This window comes from Mesoplodon mirus (genome assembly GCF_964341445.2).
Source record: "Mesoplodon mirus genome assembly, chromosome: 4".
NCBI lineage: Eukaryota > Metazoa > Chordata > Mammalia > Artiodactyla > Ziphiidae > Mesoplodon > Mesoplodon mirus.
In genome coordinates this window covers 173,802,227-173,823,553 of record NC_138979.1, presented here as the reverse complement: position 1 = coordinate 173,823,553, position 21,327 = coordinate 173,802,227, and the positions used below count along the sequence as shown (strand labels likewise).

Sequence of the window (21,327 nt, the reverse complement as noted above, 5' to 3'; positions counted from 1 at the left end):
TGAAGATTTTTGCATCTATGTTTATGAGAGATACTAACGTGTAGTTTTCTTTTCTTGTGATGTCTTTATCTGGTTTTAGTATTAGGGTAATGCTGGCCACATAAAATGAGTTAGGAAGCATTCCCTCTGCTTTTGTTCTCTGAAAGAGATTGTAGAGAATTGGTATAATTTCTTCCTTAAATGTTTGGTAGGATTTACCAGTGAACCCATCTGAGCCTGATGCTTTCTGTTTTAAAGGTTATTAATTATTGATTCAACTTATTTAATAGATACAGGCCTATTGAGATCATCGATTTCTTCTTGTGGGAGTTTGGCAGATTGTGTCTGATACATGTATTCTAAAGTAATTAAGGTTACATTATATGTAAAATCTTGGATTCTGTGCTTTTTATTTAACGTTATAGCATAACGTTTCTCCATTACTGTGAAAAATCACATTTTTAATGACTGCATGAGAGTCCATCCTGTGATTGTACTATAATTATTTAACCATTTCTAAATGTTGGACATTGAGGTGGTTTTCAGGTTTTTACTGTTAAAAATAAGGATTCAGGAACAAAAAAGCTTATACATAAGGATTTTTCTGTATTGAGGATTATTTCATTTAGAAAAATTTCTTTTAACACTAGCAGCTTCTTTGGAAATTCAGTTAACAAATACTGATTGAATACCTGCTGTGTGCTCATTATTGTTCGAGGCGCTTAGGGTATAATATGAAGAAAAAGGGGAATCCTCTGTCCTAATGAAGTACACATTCTAGTGGAGGAGAGTAAGATAATAAGTGCACGATAGTAATTTTAGACAGTGATAACTACTACATATAAAATAGGGTAATGGAGTAGAATATGTTAGGATGAGTAGGAAGGTTTCTCTAAGCAAGTTACATTGACCTGAAGCATGAATGATATGAATGAAGCAAGATTTGGGAGATCATTCTAGACAAAGACCTTGCGAGTATAATGAGTTTGGCCTTTTCAAAGGACAGAAAGGCCGGTGTGGCTGGAGCGTGGTGAACAAAAGGGAGAATAGTAGAAGTTGAGGTTCAAGAAGTAGGTGAGGGTATATCTTGTAGAGCCTTGTAAGTGTCAAGTTAGATAGTTTGGATTTTAGTCTAATTGTAATAGGAAGCTGTTGGGGGATTTTAACTAGGTGAAATTTATATTGTTTTAAAAGATCACTCTGGCTATGTTAAGAAGGCCCTAAAGGGGGAGCAATAGAGGAAGAAGGGCAGGTGGCTCAGATTAGGATTGTAGCAGAGAAGATGAGGGTGATGGTAGAGTCAGTAGGACAGGCTAATAGAATGTGTGTGATGAATAAGAAAGAGGTGGTGAGGATTAAATTTAGATTCTTGGTCTGAGCAACTGAGCAGATAGTGATGCCATTTACTAACATGAGAAGCAGATTGGGGGGTAATTAAGGAGGAAAAAAATGCTGGATGTGTTAAAAGTGAGTTGCCCATGACACATCTATTGCTGTTGGCTGGAGATATAGATTTGGGTGTTATCACTATATATGTGCTTTTAAAGACATGGGATTGGATGAAATCAGCTGGGAAAGGAAGGGAAGACAGCCAAGACAAGGCCTTCAGACACTTTAGCATTGAGAGGTTGGGTGTGGAAGATAGGGCCTATCAAACGAGATGGAGAAGGGTGGGTTAATAGATTATGGAATCCGGAAAGCCTAGAGAGGAAAGTGTTTCTAAAAAGGAAAGAGTGGTCGTTTGTGTTAAATACTGTTGAAAAGTGTTGGACAATAAGGACATACAGTTGACCATTAGATTTGACAGGGTCACACATGACCTGGAAAACAACTATTTTAGTGAAGGAGAAGCCGTGGAAGCTTAGTTGGAATATGTGGAGAAAGTAAAGGGAGTGGAAAAATTGAGACAACTCTTCTGAGGAGTTTTACTGTGAAGGGTCAAGGGAGTGTTTTTCACTAAGTATATTTGAGTGTTAATAGGAATGACTCAGTAGTGAGGAAGCAATAATTCCAGAAAACATAGTTCTAGGAATAAAGTAAATAAGTTTCCTTTACTTGAAAGTAAAGGGAACGGGATCCAGAGCACAAGTGCAGAGTGTGTGGGTCAGAGACGCTTCTTCCATTTTACAAGAGGGAGGGCAGAGTCAGCTGTAACAGTTGCACTTAGGATAGTGAATTTGTTGAGGGCAAAGTAATCTTCTCTCATTCCATCTATACTTATTCATTGAGTACAAGGCAGCTTTATCAGCTGCAAAGGAGGAAGTTGATGGTGGAGGACTGTGCTCATGAGGAGCTTGGAGGTTGAGAGGAAGAACGCAAAATTTATCAGCTAAGGGTTTAAAAGGATTATGTTATAGTGTAAAAATGCACATTTAAGATTTGTGAGCGTAAATTTAAAGAAACTGATGCACAATTGTGTATAAGAAGGGAAATATATGAAGATAACTGCCTTGAAGGAGACAGCCCCCTTTATGTTTGTTTATTGTGTTACTACTTTATAGTTATGATAAATTTAGAGATTAAATGCTTAAAATAACTTATGTGATTGTTGGATCTGATGACAGTGCTCTTACCTAATTTCTAATATTCAGGAATAGTAATAGGAAAAGGAACTTAAAAGAGAATCTGTTCTTTCCATGTATTTCAAATAATGATGTCACAATATGGATGGGTAGTCACCTATGTTTTAGGCTAGGAATACACCTTGAAATGGTTACTTCTATCATCTTTCTCCCAAATCAATCTGTAGCATTGTTGAGTACCCCTATATGTTCTGCAATTTAGTAGGCAATATGTGGGATAAAACTTAACTCTAAGATATTAAGTTAACTTCAAGATTATTGGAAAAATACTCCTGCTTTTTCTTTCTCATTAAGAAACTTGGAGCTATCAGAAGAGAACTTTCAGATTCCACCCACCCATCAGCAATACATGCAGCTCCTTTCTCACGTTAATCCCTCCACTTGTGCACAAATCCCACCCTTTTTTCCCTGTTCCAGAAATTCTCCCTGTCTCCTGTATCAATATTTTTGTTGATTTTTCTCCTGGATGATTTCTGTGAGCATATAAAGTATGCTCAAAAAATAGTCTTTTCAACAAGTAATGTTGAAAACAATTAAATATCCATATGTGGAACAAAGTGAACCTTAGCTATATTTCACCATATACAGAATTTAACTCAAATTGAGTCATATATCTTAAATGTAAAAGCTAACACTATAATATTTCTGAGAAGAAGTATAGGAAATAGGGCATAAAAAGTGTGACTTCCAAAAAGGAAAATTATGAATTGAGCCTCATTAAATTTAAAACTTTTTAAACTTCCAGGTAACTGAGGACAGAGGCAGGTATGTAGTAACCGCACAGAATCTCTTCCCTAAACAATGCAGAATTCACTTCACAACTATGATGTTTCTATGCAAAACCCTAGTCTCACCATTATTTAAACAGAGAATACCAAAACTGAAAAAATAACTATAAGTAAAAATAGAAAAACAAATTCCAACCACAGTTTCACAAGCTTTCTCCTCTCCACTGCTGGGCTTTACAGGGAGAAGCTTAACCTAAAATTCTGAAAAAAATATCTTGACTGGATACCATAAAAATGAAGACAAAGATAACTGTAGATAATGCTATAATCTGGTTAGTAAAATTGTTTCTCACAGGGCTAGCGATTCTGAAACAGCTTTATATATACTAAAATAAAATAAATAAATAGACTTTAGATTATGAGAGCCTAATAAGCCTTCCACTCTTGGAGGAAGAAATTATACAGGCATACCTCAGAGATATTGCAGGTTCAGTTCCAGACCACTGCTAAAGCGAAAACAGCAACAGAGTTAGTCATACGAGTTTTTTAGTTCCCAGTGCATATAAAAGTTACGTTTATACTATACTGTAGTCTAAGTCTGTGATAGCATATGTCTAAAGAGACAATGTACATACCTTAATTTAAAAATAATTTATTGCTAAAACCGTTAACCATTATCTGAGTCTTCAGTGAGTCATAGTAATATCAAAGATTGCTGATCACAGACCACCATAACAAATATAATAATAATGAAAAAGTTTGAAATATTATGAGAATTGCCAAAATGTGATACAGAGACACAAAGAGAGCAAATGCTGTTGGAAAAATGGCACTGATAGACTTAACACGATGCAGGGTTGCCACAAACCTTCAATGTGTAAAAAACGCACTATCGATGAAGCACAGTACAACAAGGTATGTCTGTAAATAAGGAAAAGAGAAGTCTTAAATGAACCATGTGGTTTTGGATTAAAATCGGAGGTACTGAGATATCATCTCACAGCGGTCAGAATGGCCATCATCAAAAAATCTACAAACAAATAGGGCTTCCCTGGTGGCGCAGTGGTTGAGAGTCCGCCTGCCGATGCAGGGGACACGGGTTCGTGCCCTGGTCCAGGAGGATCCCACATGCCGTGGAGCGGCTAGGCCCGTGAGCCATGGCCGCTGAGCCTGCGCGTCCGGAGCCTGTGCTCCGCAACGGGAGAGGCCACAACAGTGAGAGGCCGGCGTACCGCAAAAAAAAAAAAAATCTACAAACAATAAATGCTGGAGAGGGTGTGGAGAAAAGGGAACCCTCCTGCACTGCTGGTAGGAATGTAAATTGATACAGCCACTGTGGAGAACAGTATGGAGGTTCCTTAAAAAACTAAAAATAGGGCTTCCCTGGTGGTGCAGTGGTTGAGAGTCTGCCTGCCGATGCAGGGGACATGGGTTCGTGCCACAGTCCGGGAAGATCCCACATGCCGCGGACTGGCTGGGCCCGTGAGCCATGGCCGCTGAGCCTGTGCGTCCAGAGCCTGTGCTCCGCAACGGGAGAGGCCACAACAGTGAGAGGCCCACGTACTGCAAAAAAAAACAACAAAAAACAACAAAAAAAACTAAAAATAGAACTACCATACGACCCAGCAATCCCACTACTGGGCATATACCCTTGAGAAAACCATAATTCAAAAAGAGTCATGTACTAAAATGTTCATTGCAGCTCTATTTACAATAGCCAGGACATGGAAGCAACCTAAGTGTCCATGAGCAGATGAATGGATAAAGAAGATGTGGCACATATATACAATGGAATATTACTCAGCCATAAAAAGAAATGAAATTGAGTTATTTGTAGTGAGGTGGATGGACCTAGAGACTGTCATACAGAGTGAAGTAAGTCAGAAAGAGAAAAACGAATACCTTATGCTAACACATATATATGGAATCTAAAAGAAAAAAAAAATGGTCAGAAGAACCTAGGGGCAAGACGGGAATAAAGATGCAGACCTGCTAGAGAATGGACTTGAGGATATGGGGAGGGGGAAGGGTAAGCTGGGACAAAGTGAGAGAGTGGCATGGACATATATATACACTACCAAACGTAAAATAGATAGCTAGTGGGAAGCAGCCGCATAGCACCGGGAGATAAGCTCGATGCTTTGTGACCACCTAGAGGGGTGGAATAGGGAGGGTGGGAGGGAGGGAGACTCGAGGGAAGAGATATGGGAACATATGTATATGTATAACTGATTCACTTTGTTATAAAGCAGAAACTAACGCATCATTGTAAAGCAATTATACTCTAAGATGTTAAAAAATAAATAAATAAAATAAAATCGGAGGTATCAACATGAACTCACGGGGTTTTGTTTTTAAAGGTTATATTCTGTAGTTATTATAAAACATTGGCTATATTCCCTGTGTCTTGTAGCTTATTTTATACCTAATAGTTTGTACCTTTTAATCCCCAACCCTTATATTCCCCCTCCCCACCTCCCTCTCCCCTCTGGTAACCACTAGTTTGTTCTCTATATCTATGAGTCTGCTTTTTTGTTATACTCACTAGTTTGTTGTATTTTTTAGATTCCACATGTACGTGATATTATACAGTATTTGTCTTTCTTTGTCTGACTTAACTTCACTTAGCAGAATGCCCTCCAAGTCCATCCATGTTGCTGCAAATGGCAAAATTTCACTCTGTTTTATGGCTGAGTAGTATTCCATTGTGTGTGTGTGTGTGTGTGTGTGTGTGTGTGTATAAAACACCTCTTCTGTTGATGGAGTTAGGTTGCTTCCATATCTTGGCAATTGTAAATAACTGCTGTGTGAACATTGCGGTACATGTATCTTTTTGAATTAATGTTTTTGGTTTTTTTGGATCTATACCCAGGAGAAGAATTGCTGAGTCATACAGTAGTTTATTTGTATTTTTTTGAGAAACCACCAAACTATTTTCCACAGTGGCTGCACCAATTTACATTCTGACCCACAGTGTACGAGGGTTCCCTTTTTTCCACATCCTTGCCAATATTTGTTGTGTTGTTTTTTGTTTTGTTTTGTTTTGTTTTGTGGTACGCAGGCATCTCACTGCTGCGGCCTCTCCCCTTGCTGAGCACAGGCTCCGGATGCACAGGCTCAGCGGCCATGGCTCACGGGCCCAGCCACTCCGCAGCATGTGGGATCTTCCCGGACCCGGGCATGAACCCGTGTCCCCTGCATCGGCAGGCGGACTCTCAACCACTGCGCCACCAGGGAAGCCCTGTTGTGTTGTTTTTGATGATAGCCATTCTGACCAGTATGAGGTGATACCTCACTGAGGTTTTAATTTGCATTTCTCTGATGATTAAAAGTGTTGAGCATCTTTTCATGTGTCTGTTGGCCATCTGAATGTCTTCTTTGGAAAAATGTCTGTTCAGGTCTTCTGCCCATTTTTTGATGAGGTTTTTTTTTTTTTTTTAATGTTAACTTTATATATTTTGGATATTATCCCCTTATCAGTCATATAATTTGCAAATATTTTCACCCATTCAGTAGGTTGTCTTTCTGTTTTGTCAGTGGTTTCCTGTGCTGTGCAAAAGCTTTTAAGTTTAATTAGGTTCCTTTTTTTCTTCAATTAAAAAAATTTTTATTGGAATACAGTTGATTTACAGTGTTGTGTTAGTTTCAGGTGTACAGTCCATTTATTTATTTTTGCTTTTATTTCCTTTGTTTTAGGGGATGGATCCAAAAATATACTGCTGCGATTTATGTCAGAGTGTTCTGCCTCTGTTTTTCTCTAGGGGTTTTATGGTATCTGGTCTTACATTTAGGTCTTTAATGCATTTCAGTTTATTTTATATATGGTGTTAGAGAATGTTCTAATTTCATTCTTTTACATGCAGCTGTCCAGTTTTTCCTAGCACCACTTATTGAAGAGACTGTCTTTTCTCCATTGTATATTCTTGCCTCCTTTGTCATAGATTAACTGACTATAAGTGCATGTGTTTATTTCTGGGCTCTCTATTCTGTTCCATTGATCTGTATGTCTGTTTTTGTTCCAGTACCATACTGATTTGATTACTTTAGCTTTGTACTATAGTTTTAAGTCAGGGAGCTTGACTCCTCCAGCTCTATTCTTCTTTCTCAAGATTGTTTTGGTTATTTGGGGTATTTTGTGTCTCCATACAAATTTTAAAATTATTTGTTCTAGTTCTGTGAAAAATGCCATTGGTATTTTGATAGGGATTGCATTAAATCTGTGGAATGCCTTGGATAGTATAATCATTTTAACAATATTGATTTTTCCAGTCCATGAACATGGTATCTCTTTCTATCTATTTGTGTCATCTTCAGTTTCTTTCATCACTGTTTTATAGTTCTGAGTACAGATCTTTTACCTACTTAGGTAGGTTTGTTCCTAGGTATTTTATTCTTTTTGATGCGATGATGAATGGGATTGTTTCCTTAATTTTTCTTTTTGATACTTTGTTGTTAGTGTATAGAAATGCAACAGGTTTCTGTATGTTAATTTGTATCCTGCAACTTTATCGAATTCATTGACGAGCTCTAGTAGTTTTCTGGTGGCATCTTTAGTATTTTCCATGTATAGTATCATGTCATCTGCAAACAGTGAAGTTTTACTTCTTCTTTTCCAATTTGGATTCGTTTTATTTCTTTTTCTTGTCTGAGTGCTGTGGCTAGGACTTCCATGACTATGTTGAATAAAAGTGGTGAGAGTGGGTATCCTTGTCTTGTTCCTGATCTTAGGGGAAATGCTTTCAGCTTTTACCATTGAGTGTAATATTCTCTGTCAGTTTGTCATATCTGGCCTTTATTATGTTGAGGTATGTTCTCTCTATGCCCACTTTCTGGGAGTTTTTGTCATAAATGGATGTTCAATTTTGTCAAAAGCTTTTTCTGCATCTGTTGAGATGATCATATGGGTTTTGTTCTTCATTTTGTTAATGTGGTGTATCACACTGATTGATTTGCAGATAATGAAAAATCCTTGCATCGCTGGGATAAATTCCACTTGATCATGGTTTGCTAATATTTTGTTAAGGATTTTTTGTATCTATGCTTATCAGTGATATTGAGCTGTAATTTTCTTGTTTAGTCATATCTTTGTCTGACTTTGCTATCAGGGTGATGCTGGCCTCATAGAATGAGTTCAGGAAGTATTCTTTCCTCTTCAATTCTTTGGAATAGCTTGATAAGGATAGGTGTTAACTCTTGTCTAAATGTTTGGTAGAAGTCACCTGTGAAGCTATCTGGTGATGGACTTTTGCTTTTTGGGAGTTTCATTACTGGTAATTTCCTTGGAGGAAATGTTTATTCAAATCCTTTTTCCACATAAAAAATTGGGTTGTTTGTGGTTTTGTTGTTGAGTGGTTTTTTTTTTTTTTTTGTATTCTGGATGCAGGTACTTTATCAGATATATGCTTTGCAAATAATTTTTCCCATTCTGTGGGTTGTGTTTTTATGTTCTTGATGGTTGTCCTTTGAAGCACAGAAGTTTTTAATTTTAATGAAGTCCATGTTATCTGTTTTTTCTTTTATCACTTCTGCTTTTGGTGTCAGATCTAAGGACACCTTTGTTTCATCCAAGTTAAGTAAGATTTATGCCTATGTTTTGGCTTTTATATTTTGAGTGGATTTTTGTATATGGTTTGAGGTATGGGTCCAGATTCATTCTAGATATTCAGATGTCCAGCACCATCTATTGAAAAGACCTTTCTTATGAATGGAAAGGCAACTGACCATAAATATATCAGTTTACTTTTGGACTCTCAATTCTGTTCCATTGATCAGCATGTCTGTTTTTATGCCAGTGCCATACTGTCTTGATTACTGTGGTTTTGTAGTAAGTTTTGAAATTGGTATGTGTGAGTCTTCCAATTTTGCTCTTTCGCAAGATTGTTTCTACTGTTCTGAGTTTTAGAATCAGCTTGTCAATTTCTTCAAGAAAGGCAACTAGTATTTTGGCAGGGATTGTATTGATTCTGTAGATCAGTTTAGGAAGTAATACCATCTTAACAATATGGCCCTCCAAGAACACGAGATGTCTTTCCATTTATTTAGATTTCTTAACATTTCTTTAATGGTATTTGTAGTTTTTGGTGTATAAGTCTTGCACCTTTTTGTTTAATTTATTCCTAAGTGTTTTGTTCTTTTTGATGCTGTTATAAGTGGAATTGTTTTCTTGTTTTAATTTTCAGATTGTTGCTAGTGTATAGAAATAAAATTTGTATTTTTATATTGATCTTATATCCTTCAGCCTTGCTGAACTCATTTATTAGCTCTACTTGGGATTTATTCTGTTGTTTGTGGATTCCTTAGGGTTTCCTATGTATGAGATTATGTCATTTGCAAGTAGAGATAGTTTTACTTCTCTCATTTATTTCTTTTCCATGCCTAATTGTCCTGGCTAAAATATCCAGTATCATGTTGAGGGGAAGTGGCAAGAGCTGACATCCTTGTCTTGTTCCTTTACTTATAGCGGGAACTTTCAGGCTTTCACCATTAAATGTGATATTAGCTGTGCATTTTCATAGATGCCCTTTATCAGGTTGAGGAAATTCTCTTCAGTTCCTATTTTGTTGTGTTTTTTATTATGAAAGAGGTTATATTTTTGTCAAATGCTTTTTCTGCATCTATTGAGATGAACATGTGTGGGGGTTTGGGTATTATTAATATGATATACTTATTATATTGGTTGATTTTTAATATGTTGAACCAACCTTCCATTCCCACTTACCTTTTTTCTCCGTAATTTCTCACTTAGTATTCCCTGACTTGATGATACCACTCCAGGTCATCCAGATGCCCAAGCCAAAAATGCAAGAGTCATCTTAGACTGTTCCCTTTCTGTTACTCTGTACATCAAATCTGTTAATTCTGTTTTAATGCACTCCTAACTTTTCCCTCTTTCAGTTCACCTTCCACCCTGATGCTCGGAGTGATTTTTTTTTCTCCCAAAGGAGAATTTGATAATCTAAATATACTTGTGGAATAATTTATCAAGGAGAAATTTATATTCATTCCTTGCCTTCTACTGATGTACATAAACCATTACCAACTGTTTGGTCTTTGTCTTGTTTTTAAAGTTTTACAGACTACTTTCTGTGAATTATGGGTGACCTTTCTGTTTTTTTAAATGGGATTTGTAATTTAATATTAATATTATAATAGGAGGGCTACTCAGTGCTATTTTTGGACACTAACATTTGGTCTAACTTTATACAATAAAGGAGTAAATGGGAGACAGGGCTTAAAACAGATGAGATGAATACCAAATGAGAAAATGGCATGTGGTAGGGTTGCTACTGATTCATTGCTGTGGTTCAGTTGTTCACTTGTGAGAATTCTTCTTTTGAGAAGTTTACACACACTACATCATATTACAAGATTATGAAGTCTATCATAATTGTTTATTACATATACCATTGAAGTAGTAACTCAATATGGATTTTTATGGAAGTTATTTTAAGGCCACATTATTTTAAGTAAATAAGTAACTAAAGTCTAATTTTCACATTGATATAACAGCTCTGTAAGCAGTTTTAAATCTGTTTATTTATTTATTTTGCAGCCTTGCATTGCATCCTGAACGAGTATTGGTGGCAACAGGACAAGTTGGGAAAGAGCCTTATATCTGTGTTTGGGATTCATACACTGTGCAGACCATATCGGTTCTAAAGGATGTTCATACACATGGTATAGCTTGCTTAGCATTTGACTTAGATGGACAGGTATGTGATAATTTTTTTTCTTTTTGTAAAGTGTGTACTATAAGAAATTATTATAAATCTGTAAATGTTAAATTGGAAAGCATTTGGCAAAAAGCATTTATTCAAGGTGGAGGTGGATAGAGGGGATAGGTGGTAGATATATATAAGAAAAATAAGAATAATAATGAGTTTTTATTTCATTGTATCAAGAACTTTTCAGTTGAATTAATTACTGCTATTAGAGCCAAAGTGATTCTGACTCGGTGGAACATTACCTGGTTGTTCTTGAAAATTTTACATGTAACTCTTTTCCAGGTATTGTATGTTAATAGGAAAGATGGAAGATACCTTAGGAAAATTTGCTTTCTCTAAGTAGAGCTGTAAACATTTTAAGTTTTAGTTATTTTAAAGGTTTCTATTAAAATTATATTTTTAATTGAAAATAATGATGCAGTTTTTATAATATGAGCTATTTTATATAAACTCAATGTTCATAACAAAAGATGTAATCTTTGTTCCACTTACTAATCAATTCCCAAATTATTATTTACTTCTAGTCATCGATTTAAAAAAAATTAAGCCAACAGCTCTTTTGTGGTGCTTTCATGGAACTTGTTGTACCTAAAACATATTTAAGAAGTGATAAGAAGTTGGGTTTTGCGGGTTTTGCAGATTTAGTTAAGTTATAGTCTTTAAAAGTTTTGTAGTGAAATTAGACTTTAAAAATTATTTTAACTTTTAGAAGAATTTTAGTTGTTTGCTTTTTAATTCTTAAAATTATTTTGTAGATCTATGTTTTACAGAAACAGATTACATTTTGTTCTAGTCACTTGAAAATGACAGCCAGTAGATGTTTTATTTTCAACTCTGAGAAATAGCTTCTTTGAGTAGCATAGATGAATATACTTTCTGATTAGAGTCCGGTAAGAGATCTATAAAGATGTAACTCGAACCTCACATTTGGGGAAAAAATGTGTTTCTAGGTTTAGAACCACTGTGTAGCAGTGATTGGCAACTCCAGAACCTTAATTCCCATTTTTTCTGTTATTTTTCAAGTCCGTTAATGTCCTCATATCAAAATTTCATTTTCCTTTTTAAAATGAAGAGAATAATACTCTTTACTTACTTCACAGGAAATTATATTTTATGAAACAAACCAACAAAGTTGTTTTTTAGATTTACCAAAGGTATTATGATATCCACAATGGTTTAACTATAAATGTCCGTATACTTTAAATATAGATGTTTTCTTCTTAATTTTAATATTGCCCTTTCTAAATGCAGTGTATTGCATGGCTGAGGAAATTCTCTTACATACAAGGAGAAATCATGCCCATAGCTTTTACTAGTTGAAGCTTTTAATTTTGCTTACTTTAAGCAACATATAAGAAAAGTCTTGGGTACATGCATTTTATCGTCACAGATCTTCATAAGAATGTGCTACTTTAAAATGTAAGCTTATAAAAAACATAACAGCTAAAAGTTATTGAGCACATGCTAATTGCCAGACATTGTGCTAAGCCTACATTATCTCATTTAATCCTCACAACAACCCTATGAAATAGATATTATTATTATCTCTATTTTACAGATAAAGAAACTGAGACTTAGAGAGGTTAAATAACTTGCCCCAGGTTACACAGCTAGTAAATGGAGCCAGAGCGGGAACCCAGGTCAGTCACACTCCAAAGCTCATGTTTTTAACCGCAATGCTCTACTGCTTCCCAAACATGGAACTTAGGAGGTGGTTATTTATATTTCAGAAGGAATTCATCCATCTTAAGTACAGTTAAAACTTGTAAGGAACTGCTGCCAATTGAAGATTAAGTTGAGTATTTCTGAAATTATGTTAATGAGAAGATGCTTTAGTTAAGAAATATATTTGGGAACATATCTATTTATTCACTAATATCTATAAACTGTTTATGAAATACCAATTAGGAAATACTGTATAATTTTTGCATTTTCTACTAGATTTGAAACTGTAAATGATCAGTTAAGGTTTATCCAATGAATGAGTCTCTCTGTTGGTAGTATGCTGAATTTCTTTCCCCAGAGGGTTTCTTCTAAATGGATTGACTATCCATGCTAATACTGGAAGTCTACCTCATTGAGAATAATTAGGGCATGAAAAGGCTATATAAATCCACATCAAACAGAGATTAAAATTTCATAGTAAATGGTAGAGAGAGAGTAGGAGGAGGAGAATTTGATACTTTATCTTGAAAACACAACGATAATTTATAAAAACACATTCCCATATTTAACAAAATCTAAGTTATAGTTAAAACTCTGCTAATTTATAGAACGAACTAAGAATAAAATGTTAATTTTTTAGCCTAACTTTGTCAATTATATGCTGGTACATGATTATGAAGAGTCGTATTTGCAAAAATATTAAAGGAGTTCACTGATTTTTCCAAGGACCTTTTAGTAATCTCTTGATATCTAGACATATCTCAAGTGCCTATTGTATTATTTTTGGGTTTTCATCTCTTCCATTGCTCTGCCAGATCCTAATTTCTGATGGCTTTCTGTATGAATTGACCAATATTTACTACATTAAGTCCTGGATATTTTGCAAAATTTGTGATTTTTACTTTGTAACATTTGTAACAACTAGTACTCACTTAATAAATACTGAGATCACAAGCACCCCCACCCCCATATTAGAATCTTGTACGTTTGTCTATTATTTGAATATGTTTCACACTTGCAGGAACTCATGGAATGCGTCTAGTTATGCCTATTAAGATACTTTTCTCATTTGAGTATTTAGTGTGCTAGAACTGTTTAATAAATACAGTTGACCTTTGAACAACGCAGGGGTTAATCTGCATATAACTTACAGTCGGCCCTCCGTATTCACGGTTCCTCTACGTCTGTGGATTCAACCAACCATGAACCTGTAGTACTGTAGTATTTACTGTTGCAAAATATCCTTGTGTAAGGGGACCCAGGAAGTTCAAATCTATGTTGTTCAAGGTCAGCTATACTGCCGGTTTAATTAATGGACACAACCAAGATTTTGTTTGGGAATAGGATCAGGGAGGAATTTGGGAAGCTGGATAGAGCCTTCTTTATCTGGTTTTCTTTCTCCCTATCTGACTGTTAGTTCTTAGTTATCTTGAAAGGAGCTGTTCCTTCTGTCTGCTTCTTAAATGTCAGTGTTCCTAGGAGTCTGTAGCCTTCCTTCCCCCAGCCCCCCTCACTTCACTTATTCTCTTTAGGTGATTACTAGATCCATGTCTTTAACTCCTGTGTCAGTTAACAGTGGCCTCGGCTTCTCTCCTCAACTCCATATACTCTCCTTGAATGTCGTATAGATATACCATTTATTACATGTTTAAAACTGAATTTTCTCTTTATTCTAACTCATTAAAAAACAAAGCTCACTCTTTCTCCTGTTTCTGGCCTACCTCTCCAGTCTTGTCTCTGCCACTTCCCCGTTGGCAACTCCTCCCCTCAGCCACACCAGAGTACTAGCTCTTTCCTGAAAGCACCATGAGCTGTCTGATCTTGGTATCCTTTGGCCTTAAATGCATTTTCTCTTATTTTTCTACCTGACTGTCTCTATCTTCTAAGATATGGTTCCAGCATTCTTTCACTGGAAAACTTTCTTTATGCTCTTCCTCACCTGTGAGAAAGGATGATGAAGTAAAAAATGATAGAAAGCTAAGAGAGGGGGTAGTATTTGCTTGGTTATTTTTATCTTTTCCTCTCTGCTGTTACTTAACCTGTCATTAGGGAGGTTGATTTTGGCCGTGATATGTTTATCAGGGCTACAGAGGAAGTGCTCCCAGGTCTATTTTGTTACTGCCTGTGCAGAGCCAGATGCTCTGGGGATCTGTTGAGGTACATGGAGTTTTAAAGCTTTTGGCCAGTTGTGGTTCACTTTGTGTGTGATGAACTTAGCCAGAGAGAAGAGGCATTGATAGAAGGGGCAGTGCCTCTCTGACTGTTCCTCACTTTATACTTGTCTTGTGAAATTTTAATCTCTACATAGTAGTCTATAGCAAGAGGTAGATATCTTTGTTTTAGCTAGATATTTGCTGATTACTCTCTAGATCCCAAATATTAAAGACTCTTAGGAGGAGCAAATCATCTCCTCTAGTTCATTTGGACTTTCTGCAAGTGTGACTTGATGGAGAGCCAGATACAAAATATATTCTGTATCTTTTTTTGTAAGCCATTCATTCTACCCATTTGGGGACTTAGATAGTAATTTTACTGTGTAGAGACTTTCTAGCTAGGTACTAAATGACATTTCTCATTCAGACGGGTGGGTGGAGGGCATGGATTCTTAAAGTTAATTATGGTTATGGGAACATAATAATAATGATGATGATAACAAACATTTATATGACATTAAGGTTATGCCAAGCACTCTTCTAATTCCTTTATATATGTTAACCCTATGAAGTTGTTTTTCATGATCCCTATTTAGGAGGTGAGGAACCTACGGTACAGAGAGGCTAAATAATTGCCCAAAGTCATCCAGTTAGTGAGAGATGGAGCTGGTGTTTAAACCTAGGCAGTCTGGTGTCAGAATCTGTGCTGTAAACCAGAGATTGGCAAAACTTTCTACAACATGTCAGAGTAAATATTTTAAGCTTTGAGCTATGCAGTCTCTGTCTCAGCTACTCCAGCTCTGCATTGTAGTGTGAAAGCAGTCATAGACACCTTATAAAGGAATAGGTGTGGCTGTGTTCCAGTAGAACTTTATTTACAAAAAGCAGGGTACAGGGCTGAGGGTTGTACTTTGCCTACCCCTGCTTCTCAACCAGTGCTTTTCAAAGTATGTGTTGTGGGTGGGTCCTTGTGATTTCCTCTTTAACTCTGCCGTTACTTAGAATTGTACTGATAGTTGCCAGATAGTTGGAGGATTTTCTGCATAACTTTCTGTTATTCTGATTTAATTCTGTCTTTGTCAGAGAACATACTCTGTATTTTAATTTTTAAAAATTTGTTTAGGCTTATTTTGTAATTCACAATTTTGTGCTCTTCATGAGGTTTCCTGTGCACTTTGAAACAATTCGGGAAAACATGTAATTCTGCTATTTCTTTTTTCCCCTTCTGTTTATTGTGCTATTGTTGTCATTCATTTTACTTCTTTCATTTTCATTCATTTTACATGCTTTGTAAACTCCAGTATAACTGTTGTGATTTTTCCTTAAACAGTTAGTTTTCAAAGAAAATTAAAAGTAAGAAAAGTCTTATTTACATATTTACCATTTGGGTACTCTTCATTGATTTGTGTAAATTAACTCTCTCTTTGGTATCATTTTCCTTCTGCCTGAAGAAACTTCTGGTATCATATCTTATCGTGCTGATTTGTTGATGAATTTTCTCATCTTGTTTATTTGAAAAAGACTTAATTTTGACCCAGTTTTCAAAAGATATTTTTTGGTAAGTATATAATTCTGTGTTGACTTTTTTCCCCCTCAGCACTGTAGAGAGGTTATTCATTGTCATCTGATATGCATAGCTTCAGATGAGAAGCCCAGGATTAGTTTTAAATCTTTGTCCTTACACACCAAAATTCTCTCTCTTATTTGGCCACTTTTAAGGCTTTTAAGGTTTTTCTCTTTAGCACTGGTTTCAGCAGTTTGATGCCCATGTGTGTGGATGTGTTTTTTCTGTGTGTGTGATTTATCCTGCTTGAAGTTTATTGAGCATCTTAGATTTGTGGGTTTATGTTTTTTATCAAATTGAGAAATTTTTGGCCATTATTTCTTCAGTTTTGTTTTTCTTTTCTTCCATCTTTCTTCTCCTTTTGGAATCACAATTACCTGTACGTTAGACCACTTGAAATTTTTCTAAAGGTAACTGAGGCTCTGTTACTTTGTTCCCTTTTTCCTTCTGTGCTTTATTTTTGATAGTTTTTGTTGCTGTGTCTTCAAGTTCATTTATTTTTTCTTCATTGTCTAAGCTGCTGGTAATCCTTTGGAGTGAATTTTCATTTCAGATAATTTAACATTTATATTTAAAGTTCAACATGTTTTTCTTTTATACCTTCCATTTCTCTTTTTATTCTTTATGTGTTTGTTTTAAAATAATTCTGGAGCATCTTGAACATTTCCGTCTTAACAGCCAATGTCTTCTAATTTTAATCATTTCTGTGATTCCTGGGTCTGTTTCTATTAACTGATTTTTCTCCTGGTTATTGGTCACATTTTCCTCTTTTTAAACATGTTCAGTAATTTTTTTTATTGGATGCTGGACATTGTTTATATTACATTCTGAATGCTGGATTTTGTTGTATCCCTTTAAAGCATGTTGGACATTGTTTTTGTAGGTAGTTAAGTTCCTTGTGGACCAGTTTGGTCCTTTTGAAAAGCTTGCTTTCAAGCTTTTTTTGGTCAAGGCTAGAGTAGCTTGTTCCTCTAGGACTACTGGTTTAACTTCACTACTATGGTGTGACCCTCCTGGAATCTCTACTGAATACACAGTGAATTCGAGGATATACCTCCATTCTTGCTATTGGGAATTTGAGTGATCCTGACCCTTTATGATCTCTGGGAATTGTTTGGCTTTAGCTCCCCAGTAGTTGTTCTTTTTTCAGAATTTGTTCTTTGCATGGCGTCATGGATTTCACCCTATACATGCAAACACTGGTGTTCTCAAGGGGACCCATAAACAGATTTTCTAGAGTTCTTTTTCTGCTCTGCAAATTCTAGCCATCTTGGCCTCTCTGAACTCCAAGCTCTATCTTCTCAAATCAGCAAGTCTTCTGGGCTCTGTTTGGATTCCACCTTTCTGTGCTATAGTCTGGAAAATGCCACCTAAATGAAGGCTGGGGCAATCGCAGAACTTACCTTGTTTGCTTCCCCCTCATTCAGGGTTTACAGTGCTTCACTTCCTGTTAAGAATGTCCAAAAATATTTGTTTTATATATTTTGTACAGTTTTCTAGTTGTTTATGGCAGGGGGGCAAGTTCAGACCCTGATACTCCTTCATGACCAAAGGCCATTTTTCATGTTTCCTAACCTCTCTCATACTTCCCATCTCACTGTCCCCTCTTTTCAGCTCAGTCTCTTCATCTCCCTCTAATCTCCTATATAACTCTTCCACTGAGGTATTTTTTTTCTTTTTTCCACTGAATTTTTAATTTCATTTATTTTTCATTCCTAGAAATTGTTTGCTTCCTTAAATTTGCTGGGATACCTTTTATGGTCTCCCATTCTTGTCTCATATGAAGATATTTTGAAGCCTTAATTTTATTTCTCTACTCACATTAAGCTTATTTTATATTATCTGATAATTCCAATGTCTGATACTTTTCAAGACTGATTTTGTTGTTTCTGGTGACTTGCTGATTCTCACTCATGGTCCCTTATTTCCTCTGGTTATTGGGTGTGGGTGTTGTTTTAAGTTTATTTTTTATTGACTTGCTACTTGTAGGAATTCTTCGAGGGATGGATTGATGTATCAGTCTTCCATATAGGATTTATATTTGCCTGTGCCACATAGTTGAAAATGCTTGAAAACTCTGCAACCCTTAGGACCACTCTGAATGAAATTTTTCATTTGAAGGATTCATGATTCATGTGGATATAGGCCCTACAACCATGTGAAGGTTGTTTGTGGCTACATATTTTCAGGAGGGTTTTTCCCCCCTTCATGCATCACTGCCCCTTTCTTTGAAAAGGGATGGTTTCTTGTTCTCCCTTACTCTGAGGAGTTACTGCTCTAGTCAAATGTCTGCAATTCAAATCCCTACCTTGGGCAGGCCCTAAACGTTATCTCCTATTCCTCTTCAGCCTGAAGAACAAAATCAGGCTTACCAGGAGTTAGCTGATACTTTTAGAGTAAAGTGGGTATAGGAGCTCTCTTACTTCCAGGATTCCCATAGGAAATCACTTTGTTTTTGTTCTCAGATTTCTTAATTCCTTGACAGCTCAACAGTGCATTTTAAAAGATGTTTTTTCATTTTATCTAGCATTTTTAGTTTTTGGCAGGAGAGATGTTTAGGGTGTTCTGTCACTCCTACTGTTAGAAATGGAAGTCTTTCTTCTGTTTCTCATATAAAGAACTACATATATATGCAAATATTAACAAGATGAAATACATGCAGCCTTTCTCTATGAGGTCTATAAAATATAAGTGTGTAAGTTTTGATGTTTATAATACCCATGAGTAGAATTTGTTTGCCATTTATAATTTGGTTCCTTTTTTATTTGTTTACTTTTTTTATTCCCCCTGCTCCCTGGTCTTCTTGGACATAATTCAGCGCTTGGTTTCAGTTGGACTTGATTCAAAGAATGCAGTTTGCGTTTGGGATTGGAAAAGGGGAAAAATGTTATCTATGGCTCCAGGTCACACAGATAGAGTAAGTATTCTCCTTTGGAGTTTCTAATGGGTACTGCATGGGAAAAAGCCAGAGACGAGTCAGGGGATTTTATGTTTCTGTGTTTTGTTATTGCCAGTTGCTCATGTGTAATTTAAAAATTTAAATGCAGTTATAAATACTCATAAAATTTTAGAATGCGTATATGTATTGTGGTACTCAAAAACATGACTTGATATGTATAGTTTTAGCATAAAACCTTTAACCCAGTGTTTGCTTTGGCAAAAATGATGAGTTTTAAGTTATTCAAACCTAAATTTAAAAATTGAATGGTTCATGCCTAGGCTCTATTTATTATTCAGTTTGATTTATCACTGATTTATTACATATGCATCATAGTTAAGGTGAATACTGTTGCACGTATGAATTTGAAATTATGTTAGAGACCTAACATTTTTCACTTTGGAAACTTGTTAAAAATACATTCCTTATTCCAAGTTGTATGAAATTAATATAATGAATACTTTGTCTTAAACTCTTTAAAATGTCTGATTTTTTTGGTGTATCTGCTGTATTCTGCTATCTGGTAGTCTTTACCATGTTTCTTTGACACCTGTCTGCATAATCACCTAACCTGAACCAGCACAGGAGCTATAGTCGTTGATTCTATTTGGGGAAAATCTGTGAATCTGTAAAAGTTGTATAAAAATTTTTAATGTATTTGCATTTTGGAAAATAAACTTGGTTTTCAGCAGACTCTCAGAGGGGCCTATTATACACAAACACAATTTCGATAATTATTAAAGTGTTAGGTACATTTTATTAGACAGTTGTGTATTCTGACTTAGATCAAAGCATTTCACACATTAGTACTTTGGACTTAATAAGCAGACTGATTACTATGAAAAATGGTACTGTCATTGGAATTTTTGAAAAGTATTTTTGTGGTTAGTATTTTAAAGGTGCATCAGTATGTTTTTCATTTAATCTGTATTATGGTGAGTTGTTAAACGTTAATTTATAAGATGTATTCTTTCTTCATTATCACTAAAGAGTATCACTTGGTGAATTTTTAGAGGTAGTAAGCATATTAGGTGATTATGCAGGCAGATATCAAAGAAACATGGTAAAGACTGCCAGATAGCAGAATTGTTTTTTATCTGTTATGAGATTATTTTTCAAATATTAATTTTTCTTTCATTTATTATTAAGTATATATTTCTAATGCATATTTTATTTCAGCTGGGTTTTTTCTTGTTTGATTTTGTAACAAAAATTGTTCATGTGTATTTATAATTTATGGAATCTTAGAAAAAAATGAAGCCTGGGGATCTCCAAAATGTAAGTTAGTTTTGTTTGACCCATAAACAATTAAAAAAAACCTGAAAACTAGAAACAGAATTTTTACTGTGAAATAAATGTTTGGATCTTTTATGTAAGTAGTTCTGTAAGCTTTCTGTGATAGAAAGCTACAAAAATGTTCTCTATTTCTGGCTGTATGAGTGTTGTGTATGTTCTATTAATTATCTTTCCTCTTTAGAAATTATGCACTTACCTGCCTCATTCCCTGCTTCTGTTGAATCATTCTTGTTATTTATAGACCAAATTTTTTAAAGAAATTAGAAAGAGGTGTTAATTTTCACTCCACTAGTAGTTTCATATGGTTCATAGAAACTAAGAAATAGTTTTTATTCCTTATCATTTACATACTTTATTTCTCATAGGATCTTGAAGTGTAGGATTCTGATTATTATTTATTGAGGAATATTGTTTTATGATATGTAGGGTTTGGGGCTATTTGGGCTTTTGGACAGGATTCTTAAATAATTCTGAAAATAAGTATTTTAACCATGAATCTGATTTGTTTACAGATATTTGATATTTCTTGGGATTTGTACCAGCCAAATAAACTGGTCAGCTGTGGTGTAAAACATATCAAGGTACTAGAAGGGTCTTGCTTTATAATAGACATGATTACTTATTCTCTGCCACTAAGCACATATCACACTACAATTTAGGATATATATATATATGTGTGTATATATATATACACACAC

At 35.3% G+C, this 21,327-nt stretch overlaps 1 protein-coding gene across 2 annotated transcripts in view; it reads left to right on the top strand.

The window, feature by feature from the left end:
* Positions 1-21,327, top strand: part of EML5 (EMAP like 5) — a gene marked incomplete at its 3' end in the record, with an annotated part of 161,753 nt that overhangs the window by 21,952 nt on the left and 118,474 nt on the right. For both annotated transcript variants that reach the window (XM_082619963.1, XM_082619962.1), the window contains exons 2-4: positions 10,842-11,001; positions 19,214-19,312; positions 21,142-21,210. In XM_082619963.1, coding sequence (XP_082476089.1) covers positions 10,842-11,001; positions 19,214-19,312; positions 21,142-21,210 — 328 coding nt within the window. The remainder of the gene's footprint in view (positions 1-10,841; positions 11,002-19,213; positions 19,313-21,141; positions 21,211-21,327) is intronic.